The 12,635-nt window shown below is 42.2% G+C and overlaps 1 protein-coding gene across 2 annotated transcripts; it reads right to left on the bottom strand.

Moving 5' to 3' along the window:
• Window positions 1-585: 585 nt before the first annotated feature.
• slc7a2 (solute carrier family 7 member 2) lies at window positions 586-11,066 on the bottom strand. Of its 2 annotated transcripts, none has more exons than XM_082508880.1 (12): window positions 10,815-11,066; window positions 9,305-9,682; window positions 9,071-9,226; window positions 8,009-8,174; window positions 7,738-7,874; window positions 7,435-7,657; window positions 6,576-6,715; window positions 4,072-4,174; window positions 3,406-3,617; window positions 3,133-3,299; window positions 2,924-3,032; window positions 586-1,983 (listed from the first exon to the last, which is right to left on the bottom strand). In XM_082508880.1, the coding sequence occupies exons 2-12, from the start codon at window positions 9,672-9,674 to the stop codon at window positions 1,802-1,804; spliced, it is 1,965 nt and encodes a 654-aa protein (XP_082365006.1). In that variant the 5' UTR covers window positions 9,675-9,682; window positions 10,815-11,066; the 3' UTR covers window positions 586-1,801. The 2 variants fall into 2 exon arrangements, with proteins under 2 accessions (XP_082365006.1, XP_082365007.1); XM_082508881.1 differs by lacking the exon at window positions 6,576-6,715 and adding an exon at window positions 6,184-6,320.
• Between the last annotated feature and the right edge of the window lie 1,569 nt (window positions 11,067-12,635).

Here is a 12,635-nt window from a genome sequence, read left to right as displayed (position 1 = left end):
CAAGGCACATGCCCATACGTATATCGAAGGAAAGTGAAATATTAATAATGCCTCATTATGAATAGCTAGATATATGTACCAGCATGTAACCTGAAAAAATGTGAGCAGTTCATTGGGAATCCAGAGAGAGCTGGAGGGTCTTTTTTGACTTAGTTTTCTAATTATACCTTTTTATTTTTGTGTCATAGAACAAGGACTTTAGACTTTTAGTGGGAACTTCATTGATGTCATTGTCAATGTTTTCATGAGACTGAAGCACATCTGCAGCCGTCACAATGCTTCTTTCTCTGATTCTTGTGTTTTTGCAGAGACAAATCCTGAAGAGGATTACTTTCTTTGAAATGAGCTTAAAAAGCATAGATTACAACAACAAATGTAAGTATTTCTCTTTGCATAGAGTTTAGATGTGAAAGTGAGCTAACTTTTAATAATGAGTTTTCGTTCTTGAACAATTTTTGAGCAGCACCCCCAAGTGGAGAGTGTGTGTTTATGGACACTCCTGTTTTTGAGAAGTTTCTGAGGAAAAAATACAAACTAAAAAGTTCCTGTGGAAATTACAAGCGATAAGACACATCTGACACTGTATTACCGGAAAATACATTTTATTTTATTGTATTTGTGCAGTTGGTGTGACACTCCATTACAGCATCTTCTGCAGTACGTTCTTCATCCTGTACCCTTATTGCAGTCATCTGCACGTCAGTGTAGAGCTTCTTTGTAGTAGAACACCTTACTAACACCTGCTGAATTTGTTTCACAGTTTTTAGACCACGGAGCACATCGATGAACCACAGCTTCAATGCTCTATGGAAAAATAAACTCCAAGGAAAACACCAGCAGTCCTTAAAAGCCAAGAGGAATGAATACAACCACACAAAATCTCTTGAAACCAGTTACAAACCGTTTAAAAAATACATATATACATGAGGAATGAGGAGCTTACTTTATATACAGGAATACTTTGTTAGGCAGCGATGACAGAGGACATTTTCATGAAGCTTATATTAACAACATGTCTACATCAAAATATCGCAAAATATCAGACAAACAGGAAAATATATGTGATAGAGTGAGAGCTCTGCATCAAATAACTATCTTTTTATTTATGTAGTAACAAGGTCAACAAACTCCAGGGGGAACCTGTTAAATAAGACCACAGCAACAGTTACAGAGATCTCACTACTTATAACAGAGGTTTCTATGGGTTGTTACATAATACTACACATGGCTGAAAACTACCACCAACAATTGGCGTGCTTTCAGGTGAGTCACGTCAGGACATGTTATGTGTCTACAAAACGATTTCACACATTGTACATTTCTCTGAAAGTCTTGTGATTATGATTTATACACAGCTAGTAGAATTATATATGTAATGATCATCCGAAAGGGCTAACAACCAAATGCTGCACTAAGCTACTGGTGTATCAAACTCTACATTGAACTTTACATTGATACCTTACCTGTACAAACCTGTCAGTGTATGGAAAAGCTTCTCTGCAGCCTTGCACTGACTGTTTCAACGCTAAAATAAATGAAAATCACTCTCCAGTGTGTTACCTGTCCGTTCTCCCTCCATGCTTGTCCACAAATGTGACTCATGGGATGTGGTCCCATCCCAGTCATAGAGCGATTCCTCATCATGTGCCACTGATACGTAATACTGATGCTGCCTTTGCAGACTGAATGTGCTTATGAAGCACACACGGTGAAGCTGTATATACAGGCACATCCAGGAATAGCTGCTGTGTGCTTTTATGCATCTGTTCCCTCACACAGTCTGTGAAGGAGCCGGCAGCCTTTAACACTGGCTGGTCTTTTCTGAGCAGATGAAAGACTCCTGTTCCTTTCCTTCTGCATCCACATTGTCACGCTTCTCCTGGTTGCTCCTGGTGTTTTCCTGTGCCGTGCCACTTTGAAGCTGGAGCTGGCGCTGACGCTCTACACTGTGCCACACGCCATACCCAAAGTAGATCAGGAAGCCTGAGAAAAGTGGTGATGAGACAGGGGGAGATGTGGAAAAGAGCTTACAGGGAACCGCTTGACTCTGTTCAAAGGTAACCAAAGTAATCTACCAGCATATCTAAAGCTCTATTATATCTTCATTGCTTACTCACTTTACCGTTACAGATTAATTTCCAAAGGGAAACCTTAAAAGCTTCAAAAAATAAACTAAAATTGAACTGCAGCCCCTCAAATTGCCATTTGAGGGTGTTTTCAAGAGTTATTTCCTGCATATCCTCTCATGGTAAAATGTACAAATCCACAGCAGAAGTAAACAACTTTACATGCTGATGTTTAAAAACACAAAGAAAAGGTTATTGATTGTTAGCTTAGACAATAATCAAGGTTATTTAGCGTTGGTTTCTGAAATCTCATTTTGAAACTTTGATCAAATAAACAGATATGACAAGGAGGGATGAGTATGACTGCGAAACCATTTGCTCATTGGTCAACAACATGTGATTGACAAGTAATTAGCCAACAGGTAACTCTCCTTTTAACATAATATGACTGAAATTTGCAAAGCAGATTAAATATTTATTTCACTTGAGCCACGATCAGGGTGATTGTGGCTGAAGAGTTGGCCGGTTCGAGTCCCGGCTCGGACAGTCTCGGTTGTTGTGTCCTTGGGCAAGACACTTCACCTACCGCCCACTGGTGTTGGCCAGAGGGGCCGATGGTGCGATATGGCAGCCTCGCTTCTGTCAGTCTGCTACAACCGTAGCTGCCTCCACCAGTGTGTGAATGTCAGAGTGAATGAATAGTGGTATTGTAAAGCGCTTTGAGGGCCCCGAAAAGCGCTATATAAATGCAATCCATTATTATTATTATTATTATCATTATTATCATTATTATTATTAATATGACCCAAATATACTTCCTTAAAAATTTGTATTGGCTCATGGCTAAAGGCACTCACCAGCAGCCATCCACACAGAGAAACGTATCCAGGTGTCTCCACTCAGCTGAACCATCAGGTAAATGTTGACAAATATGCTTAAGATTGGCAGAAAAGGCAGAAGAGGTACCTAGAAAGGAAAAATCAGACCAAAATAATCAGTTTTAGATGCTGTTATCTCATAACAAAAGACCTAGTGTTAAAACCAGAGTTACAGAGCCGGTGCGTACCATGAAGGAGACCTTCTTCTTAGTCTGAGGCTGCCTGATGACCATAAAGATGCAGCTGCTGAAGACGAGCAGACACACGGACAGCGAGGCCAGGATCCACACTTCCAAACCCAAAACGGAGTTGATGTGGTATGTGGTGAGATAGCTGATCACACACACCACCAACACTGTGGATTGACGACACACAATTAATTGTGACACAGAAACCTTACAAACAGACTGAAGTCAATCAGGAGAAAAAATCCTCACTGAGAACGTAAACTGTGAACTTACCTAGAACGCCAGTGGACATGTTGACAACACTGGACGAACGCTCAGAAGGTGTCTCGGGAGGGTGTAGAATAGTCTGCAGTGTGGAGCTGCCTCCCTTTAGCATGTTGAGGTGGGACTCTGACTCTGTCAAGTCTGACTCACCCTCTTCAGACGCGAGGCAATCCCTCTCACCTTTACTTGCCTGCCGCTCCAGAGCTCCATCTGGCTGATACCTGGAAGAAAGAGAAATGTTGGTTTTTACGGAGGTTTAAACTCCAGATTGCTCTGCTGTAAGGCGGTGTTATGTTCTGATGCAGTCTCAGTGTTCTGCACATCTATCAACTACTGTATGTCTTTCACAAAAGCGCTAGACTTTTTTAATTTAAATGATTCAGTTTGACTGAACAAGCAAAGTGTGTCCGTGTTTACTGATATTTGTGGTGCAGGCAACAGAGGTGTGCAGCAAGTTCAGTTTAGCAAGTAAACATCTTTATTTACTCAAGCAGCCACTGAGCAGTGTACAGTCAGACCATTCACAGCCCTTACATCACCAGTGTGATGCAATAACAAGCAAGGCAATCATTCCTGTGGGTATCTGGAAAAGCTATTAGAGACGCCCCTGCAGGATATTACACAAAGATGATTCTGCTCCAGTTAAACTTTTGAGTTATTTAAAAATGTACCAACCTGAGAAGCAGTACACACACAGCAACCAGCGAATAGGCCAGCAGAGTTCCAATGGACATCATGTCCACCAGGGCTTTGAGGTCAAACAGGAAAGCCATGATGGCTAAAGTAAGCAATAAAAGAAGAAGGAAAGAAATGAACACAAACACTTTCACCCTTAACACTTAATTTCAACAGGTAGGATCATTACTGATTCCCTTCACAGTCACAGAACACGATCCTTTACACACACATACAGTAACATGGAAAAGACATTTCCTTCTAATTGAACGTGACAGTCACCAGATGCAAATCAAATTTCATGCAGATGTGTTTTCACTAGAGCACAACAGCTGTATTCATCTCCATATTGAGTCATTTGATGTGAGATATACTGCGGTGTTGCTTGTCTTGTATCTCAGCACCAGATTTCAGTATGGAAGTTTTCTCAGCAGCATGGTTCAGACACAGAGCAGTGGTATGTCCGCTGCTTCTCACAACATTATATTAAAGCAAAAATATCAAAGAAAGCTCCCCTGCTTGGTACCGTCAGGTGCTCAGTACATAGCCTGTGGTGGTGGTGCAGGTGTGCTGGGTCTCTCCCAGGGTTCACATCTGCCAGCCACTTCACAAAACTGCAAGTCTAAGCTGGATGAGTGCGATCCACAGCAGGAGAGCTTTAAAATACTGCGAGAGCCAGTGTTAATTCTGTCTCACAGTCATTTTCATCATAGGTTTTGCCTACGATCCTTTGTTTTCTAACAACAACAAGACGCTAAATAAATAAAAACGAATACACGAGGACAAAAACTATGATGAAATGTATCAACGCTTTTGTCAAGAAATAATCTAATTTGAGTCAACTGAATCAACTTTAAATTCAGCTGTTTAGTTTAGACATTTATCCAACTAAGACTACATTTAAATAATTTGGATGACTTAATTATGACTAAAACTGAATTATGTTTTAGTCAAGAGACAACGATTAAACTGAATCTGAATCCAAAATTAACACTGGTATGTGCACCACATTGACACACAAAGGCCAGACTACTTGAAACGAATACATCCTATTTTATTGAAACTTTTTTCAAATACTTAGATTATAAAAGAAATACTTTTTTACTTTTTTCAGAAGGAATGCACAGTGATGCTCCACTATCAGTAAAGTAGATAAGCGCGCGCGCGTGTGTGTGTGTGTGTGTGTGTGTGTGTGTGTGTGTGTGTGTGTGTGTGTGTGTGTGTGTGTGTAAGTCCTATGCCTAGGTTTACGCGGCTGTGTTGAAAACTTCACCTCAGCTCTTCTCTGCTCTGCTAAAAGTCTGATGCCAGGAGCAGCTGCTGTGCTTTGGGCTAATATTAGCGTACATGACAACTTGACTGATTCTGTTTAGCATGTCCACCAAAATAGTTTAGCACACTGAACACTTGTCTTTGCTGTTTGTGCCCAAACACAAAGTACAGCTGAAGCTAATGCAACACCTCCAGAGCTGAATAAGCCAGCTGCAGTTGCCCAAATGGCCACTTGAAGCTGCTTCCAGTTTACTTCCATGTCCAAATGGATAACCAGCATGAGGAAACGTGTACAGCCTGGAGCAAAGAAATTACTTTATTCCTGCTACCTTCCCTCTGCACTAACTGGAACTCTCCATCATGGTTGTGGTGTTGTTCCCTTTTGGAGCATTTTAATTGAATTATTTAATAAATACCATCAACTGCCAGTGCTTGTGTTATTTACTTAGCAGATATCTGTGTCTCTGTGTATCTTCCTAACCATGCCTGTTTAAAACTCTTCCATTATTATTATTATTATTATTATTATTATTATTATTATTATTATTATTATTATTATTATTATTGCCAGCACTTGTATTTAGTTACTTTCTAGCTTCTTTTTCAAAAAGTAGCCAGCTGGATTTGTGGACATGTGGTGAACATTTTTAAAATCAGACAATATCCTTGGAGATGGAAACTCTCTGAACTGGGTTGTTGGTTTTGTCACATGCTTGTGGAAACACCATCACCCAGTTTATCATGCAGTCACCGTCACCAAACGATTATCTGTAGAGAGATTGTTTTAAAAGAAAAAGAAAAACACCACGATACAACCCCATGATAGATCTGGCAGCTTACCCGCAGTGGTACCTGCCGCCATGGTGGCAGCCACAGGTGACTGGCGCTTACTCACTTTGGACATAAATTTGAATAGAATACCATCTCGTGCCATGGCAAAGAGAATGCGTGGTAGAGGGAACATGGAGCCCAATAGGCTAGGGAGAAGAGGGTTGATGGTTAAGTTGAGGGCTTTCTGGGAAAGAAAACATGACACCTGCACAACTGTGAAAGAACAACAGGTGTATACAGACGTATGACAAGGTCCTTACACGCTAGATAATTAATATCAGAAAGCGTAAGGCCCAATTTGATTCAGAACCAACATTGACTGCGCTGTGTCTTTCACAGTTGATCGGTGAGGAGAAAGATTAGCTTAGAGTGATCCCACTTGGATTCTCCCTGGCTCTCACCTGCAACTACACCGGAGCTCATAGTGGCAATAAGTGGGGTCTTCGTCTTAGGATTGATTCGGGCTAAGGCTTTGAAAAGCACCCCATCCTCTGCCATAGCATAGATTACACGAGGCATAGGGAAAATGGAGCCCAGCAGACTGCATGAGATAGCAGAGACATGCAAGACCAACACATTAGTCAAAAGCCCCAAACCAGGACAGTAAATCACACACACATAGGGCTGAAACACACACTGAACGTCTTTCTTTCCTGAAGGTAATATCATCATTTTTTCAAGTTTAGCAGCGGTGTGCAATCCCATTATGTTTTAAAAGGGATTGCACTTTTCTTGCATAAGGATAAAAATGCCAGTCAGTACAATAACAGCATATATAAATTACAGGCACTGGCAAAAATACAAAATGTAATTGCTTTGACTCCAATCAGATAATCTTCACCTGAATGTGACCATGAGATGGATTGACAAGGTTTCTTGATAGTAAACTGATTTATAGACCATCCGGGAAGAAAGACAGAATAGAAACTGCACCATTAGATAGTTTGGAGACACTCTCCAACTTTCTCATTAAATGAAGAGGCTTTAAATGTCAGAATGACATCACAGAGTCATGCAGGTGTCTCAAAACAGACACAATTACATATTGCACCCGCCACACCCCAGATTAGAAGGAAGAATCAATCCATTAACAAGACACACCTGGAGATATGTGGTCAAAACTTTCAACCAAATCTCAGCCCCATTTATCCGTCCACAGCGATCACAAATGTAGCATTACATCTAAAGGTTTTCTGTAGCAACACGTGTTCGTTTTCTAATGCATGCAGCTTGATTTGTTAAAACAAATCCAGCGGTTACCTTGTGGATAGGGCACATAGTGAACCCGCAGCCACCACATACTTCGCAGGGCCCCAACCCACATATTCAAATGCCATAGGCAGGGGACTTTTTTCGTCCAGTAGGTAGTAGGGCATCATCAGCGTGAGGGCAGCTGACACGCCAAAGTATGCCAAGAAGCACACGGTCAGTGACACCACGATGCCAGTGGGAATGGCCCTCTGAGGGTTTTTGACCTCCTCACCTATCAGACACAGACGCATGAAAACATAAAGCTCTGCTTTCGTAAAACTCACATTAAAACTCAACCCGACCGTGACTCACCTGTTGTTGCAATGCAGTCAAAGCCAACAAAAGCATAAAAGCAGGTGGCAGCTCCTGCTAAGGTCCCACTGAAACCATAGGGCATGAATCCTCCAACGCCATAATCGCTGCTCACATTGGCTGTCACGGACAGGTTCCTGTAACATGTACACTCGTGACTGGAAGCAATGCTGCTTACAAATGCTCTGCACGTTGTTTCATATTAACTGATGTATTAAAGGGTAGGCGTCTTTGCCCCGTCTAGGATTGCCTTTGCAAATAAATCAATTACCTTGTAGCTATGGTGACATTTATAAGGGAGTCTTCGGTTATCTTCCAGTTGTATGCGTCTCCTTTGACAAAGCCAGAGATGATAACGAACAAGAGCACGAGCACATTGATCGATGTGAAGACTTTATTGACCCAGGCTGACTCCTTCACTCCAAAGGACAGAAGTCCTGAATGTGTAGATAGAAAACAGAGCTCAGATGCTTGCTGTAGAATATTTAAAATGCCTGCACAACTCTATCTCTGTCTCTCAATCTAACCCTGCAAGGATCCAAGTCTAGCTGTCACTGATTGCAAATTGTCAGAATTGAGCCAACTGATTATAAAAAAAGTTACCTGCTTTGTTTAGCATGCTATATTAGCATCCTGGGTAAAAGGTTATGTCTGTACTGGTTTCTGTCGTGAAGGAGGATTATCAAACTTATCACAGCTTTTCCTCAGGACTACATGGATATCTGTACAAACTAACTAACAGCAGTGCGTGCAACAAATGCAGAGAATGAAGGCAGAAAATTATTTGCTGTGTTTTAGGACACGACCCGACTCAGATTTTGTTATGGATTATCTTATATTTGCATAGCTAGTGTATCTGCCATCCTCACAAAAACAACCAAACACTGGTGGACTGTTACTGAGTCCCACTGACTTAATGTAATCATCGTATTGGCAGGCCGAGAGCAAAAACCATGATTAAATTGTTTGAGGGTTAAAGGGTTGAACGTAACAAAAACTAGTGCAACTGTGCAAAATTCTCCAAATTACTGTATGTGAGCAAGACACAACTTATGCTTAGACTTAAGTGATCAAAATCTGTAGGAGCTGCAAAAATAGGGTGCATGTGTGCACCTAACAGACTCACACAGCCCTCTGGGATCCCTCGCCCTCTTTAACACGAGAGTCCCCTGCTTTCCTGTTTTAGATTATGTTATATTATGTCAGCCGTGGCTCATAAGCTTGTTTTTGCTCAAGATGCAGCCAATTCTAAATTTCATTTATTCGCTGCAGCCTGTGTGTCAACGGTTTGACATGAATCTTGTGATTTTCAGCTTTTGTTTTGCTGCCTTACCAGAGAGCAGCAGAATCAGGCAGACCGCAAAGAAGTCAGGGTACTGGGCCAAACCGGGAGAATTCATGCTGAAGTGGGTTTTACAGAATATCTCTATGTGTCCTCCTATCATTTCATCGAATGTGCCGCTCCATGCTCTGGCAACTGAGGAGGTGCCTGTGAGGAAACAAAGAAAATTGGGGAGCCGGTGTCTTCTTTACATAAAAACAAATTTGAGCATTGCCCCTAACTCACCGATCACATAAGAAAGGATTAGATTCCAACCAGTGATGAAGGCCCAAATCTCGCCTACAGTGACATAGCTGTAAAGGTAAGCGGAGCCGGTCTTAGGGACTCGGGCGCCAAACTCGGCATAGCACAGGCCGGCCATGACAGAGGCCATGGCGGCGATTAGGAAGGAGATGACGATGCTGGGACCGGAGTCTCCCTTGGCCACCTCTCCAGCCAGTACGTACACACCAGCCCCCAGAGTGCTGCCCACTCCCAGAGCAATAAGGTCAAGGGTTCCCAAGCAGCGGCAGAGCTTGGAGTCTTCCAGGCTGTTTAGGTCGACCACTTTCCTTCGCACCAAGGAGCGGCTGAATGACAGAACCTGCTTCAGCATGTTGACACCTGAAATCAGAGAGCAAAGAAAAATGTTAAATAAACTAGTCTGCTCACATGTTGTGGGGCATGAGTTGATGATTTAATAGTTTTAATATTAATACTTGAGGCCAACCTGTCAAAATCACAGTGCAACCAAGAGAAAGAAAATCACGTCTTAAAAATTCCCTACAGGGCTCCAGAACTGCGAAACCAAAAGGGCCGTGTGCAAGTGCAGTCTGAGTTAGCTGCACCTGCTCTGCAGTTTGAACTTACAGCTTGTTCTCTGCTGACAAATCACAGGTTGCACAACCTGTGAGATTAACCAAAAGGTGGGGGGACGAAAGAAACGTTAACCCTGCCATGAATTCTAGGAATGCTGCCAAATGCTGTTGCTGGCAAAAAGGTCCATACAGTAAAGACTCCTATCAGAATGCATTGTTCAGGATTATCGTGCAGCTCTAACTACTCAAAGAGCTGCATTCATGAAAGACATTCCTGCAGCCTTCTGTACTAATTGCATATAAAGGACATTAAAAGACTGTACAGCCTCCTTTGTGTTCATTCAAATGTCTCTTGTTCCATTTATGAGATCGATGGGGAAGCTGTCTAAAAATATTTGCATGAATACAATATGTTAAATAGGCATGAATACTCCCGCTCCATCATGAATTCCTGCTCATTCTCTTTGGCGTTAGAACTCGTTCTTCAAACTTAAACTTTGATCATCGTGACCATAAAATAGCAATGACAACCGTCCAAATCTACATTGATGTCTTTTGCAATGCAGATTTGTATTTGTTTCTATTTAATATCAGGAGATATTAATTTTCAATGTGATGGCTCATTAATATTACAATGAGGGCTGCATCACAGAATCTCCATAAATACAGTGGATGGAAAGTGAAGATAGCAGAGAGCAAAATAAGATTTTGGCAAGTAAAAGTCCAGCTTTGCTTAAAGTATAGTGAAGTAGAAGTTGTAGTTTGCTGGGAAAGACGTCGTGTGTGTTTTTAGATTGTGCCATGACTGCATGCAACATGTGGTACGGATCTTAAAGTGAGGCTCACCAGAGTCCTCACAGCGAAACTGTTAGTTTGCAAAAACAAAAAACGTTCAAAGGTTTGAACACGTTTCTACTTCATTAGACATGCGGACCTACCTTAGAACAGATGAGTAGGAAACTGAGGGGTTCACGCTGAGACACAGAACCAAAATTAGCTGCTAGAAGTCTCAGTTATTTTCTTCTGCCTTGCTTCTGCCGAGAACCTTGAGAGATCAGCTGCACAGTGAAGCTCAGGTAAAAGTGAGACTACACCTACAGATCTGCGCTGGAGCCTCAAATCTCTCCAGTGTGCTGAGCGCTCATTCACTGTGCTGTCACATAAACTATACAGAGCAGCAGTTTTCACTCCTCCCCTCAGTGGCTCAGTGTTTCTTCATAGGATTTGCCCCTGCCTTACCCCTAAACTGACGTCCCTAGAGGAGGGACGCAAGAGGAGGAGGGGACCCAAGGGAATTAAAGTGGGGTTGGGGAATGGGTGGAAGAGAGGGGGGCACTTCCATGCTTTTGGTTTGTGGGAGTAAGATTCTGTGGAGGAACTGCACAATAAGCTCCCTTCACAAGATAACACAGAAAAAAATGAGGTTTTACAGTAATGGGGAAAGGATTTTTTATATTTTTGTCATTTCTAATACATACTCAGGCTAAAAATTCCCAGCTGTCCACACGCTTACTGACCACTGGGCAACATGATTGGGCAACTTTCTCTGATAAACACAAGTACTGTTTACCCAGTGCAGCCCACAGAAGCGCTGCTAAAAGCCCTGATTGGTCAATGAAGGGTGTAGAAGTAGTGCAAATCCTCCTAATGGAAGACAGATATTGCTCAATGTACCCTGAGCCATGACCCATGACTACAAAATCAATAACAGCTCGCCATGGTACGCCTCCAGAAACGCCTGGCATCTCCACAGGAGCTTCACTTATGAGCTCCAGCTCCTGGAGGGAAAAACAAAGTCCCATTTTTCCATCAAACACGACCTGCAAATTACAACTAAAGGTCGAGTTTGCAGCGGAGACTGTGTTTTATTTTTTCTGCCAGGACCAGCTCAAACCAGCTTAAAACCTCAGTGGGAAGGTGGCAGCTGGGCCCTAGAAACACGTCCAACCCACAGACCAGAGATTCGACAGCATGACAACAACAAACTCTCTCTCAGTTTGGCCATCCAGCCAAGCAGCCCAATATCATGGGCGATTGCCCACCGAGCCTGGCTGCAGGAGCGGATTAGCTGACCGGCATGCTGATGGGAAAGCAAAGTTTTCCTTAGTAGTGCGCTAACAGGAGACACAGCATTTAATGCTCATGCTCTTCACATTCATATGGACTGAAATGAGGGTTAAAGCAATTTTTCTTTTTTTCTTTTTTAAACTGTGTTGTTTGGTGCTTTTAGGAATGGACGAGCTTTCCTCACATACCGTTTACACTGTAACCATGGAAAGGATGGAAAGGACCCACCGAGCTCGCTGTATTTCATTGTTGACATGTGCTAATTGTGTGAAGCCAATTGGATGCCCTGATGGCTGAGTGAACCAGCTCCAAAAACGTGAATATGGTCAACAGATTGAGTGGTGTTTGTCTTGCAGATAGCAGGACTCGTTAACACGGTCCAGTTAACACTACTGTCACCAGGAAATGTTAGAGTGAACAATTATTGATAAGCCAGGCTGCAATGACAGAGATGCCCAGATTTAAACATAAATGTCTGGGACAGGAGGACACTTTTATGTGAAAATGCCAAAGTTACAGGGTTGGAGGATACCACTGATAACTTCAAGTAATGAAAAACAAGACATCATTTTTTATGTCAAATAAGAAAACAGCAAAATGAGCAAAGAAAAGTTCAGGGTGGCAAACCAGTGTGTTAAAATGCTGCTGCTGCTGTAGATCAGATATACTGAGCTGAACCAGCATCATCGTGT

Source organism: Aulonocara stuartgranti, assembly GCF_965226115.1.
Source record: "Aulonocara stuartgranti genome assembly, chromosome: 2".
NCBI lineage: Eukaryota > Metazoa > Chordata > Actinopteri > Cichliformes > Cichlidae > Aulonocara > Aulonocara stuartgranti.
This window is presented reverse-complemented; position numbering and strand designations above follow the sequence as displayed.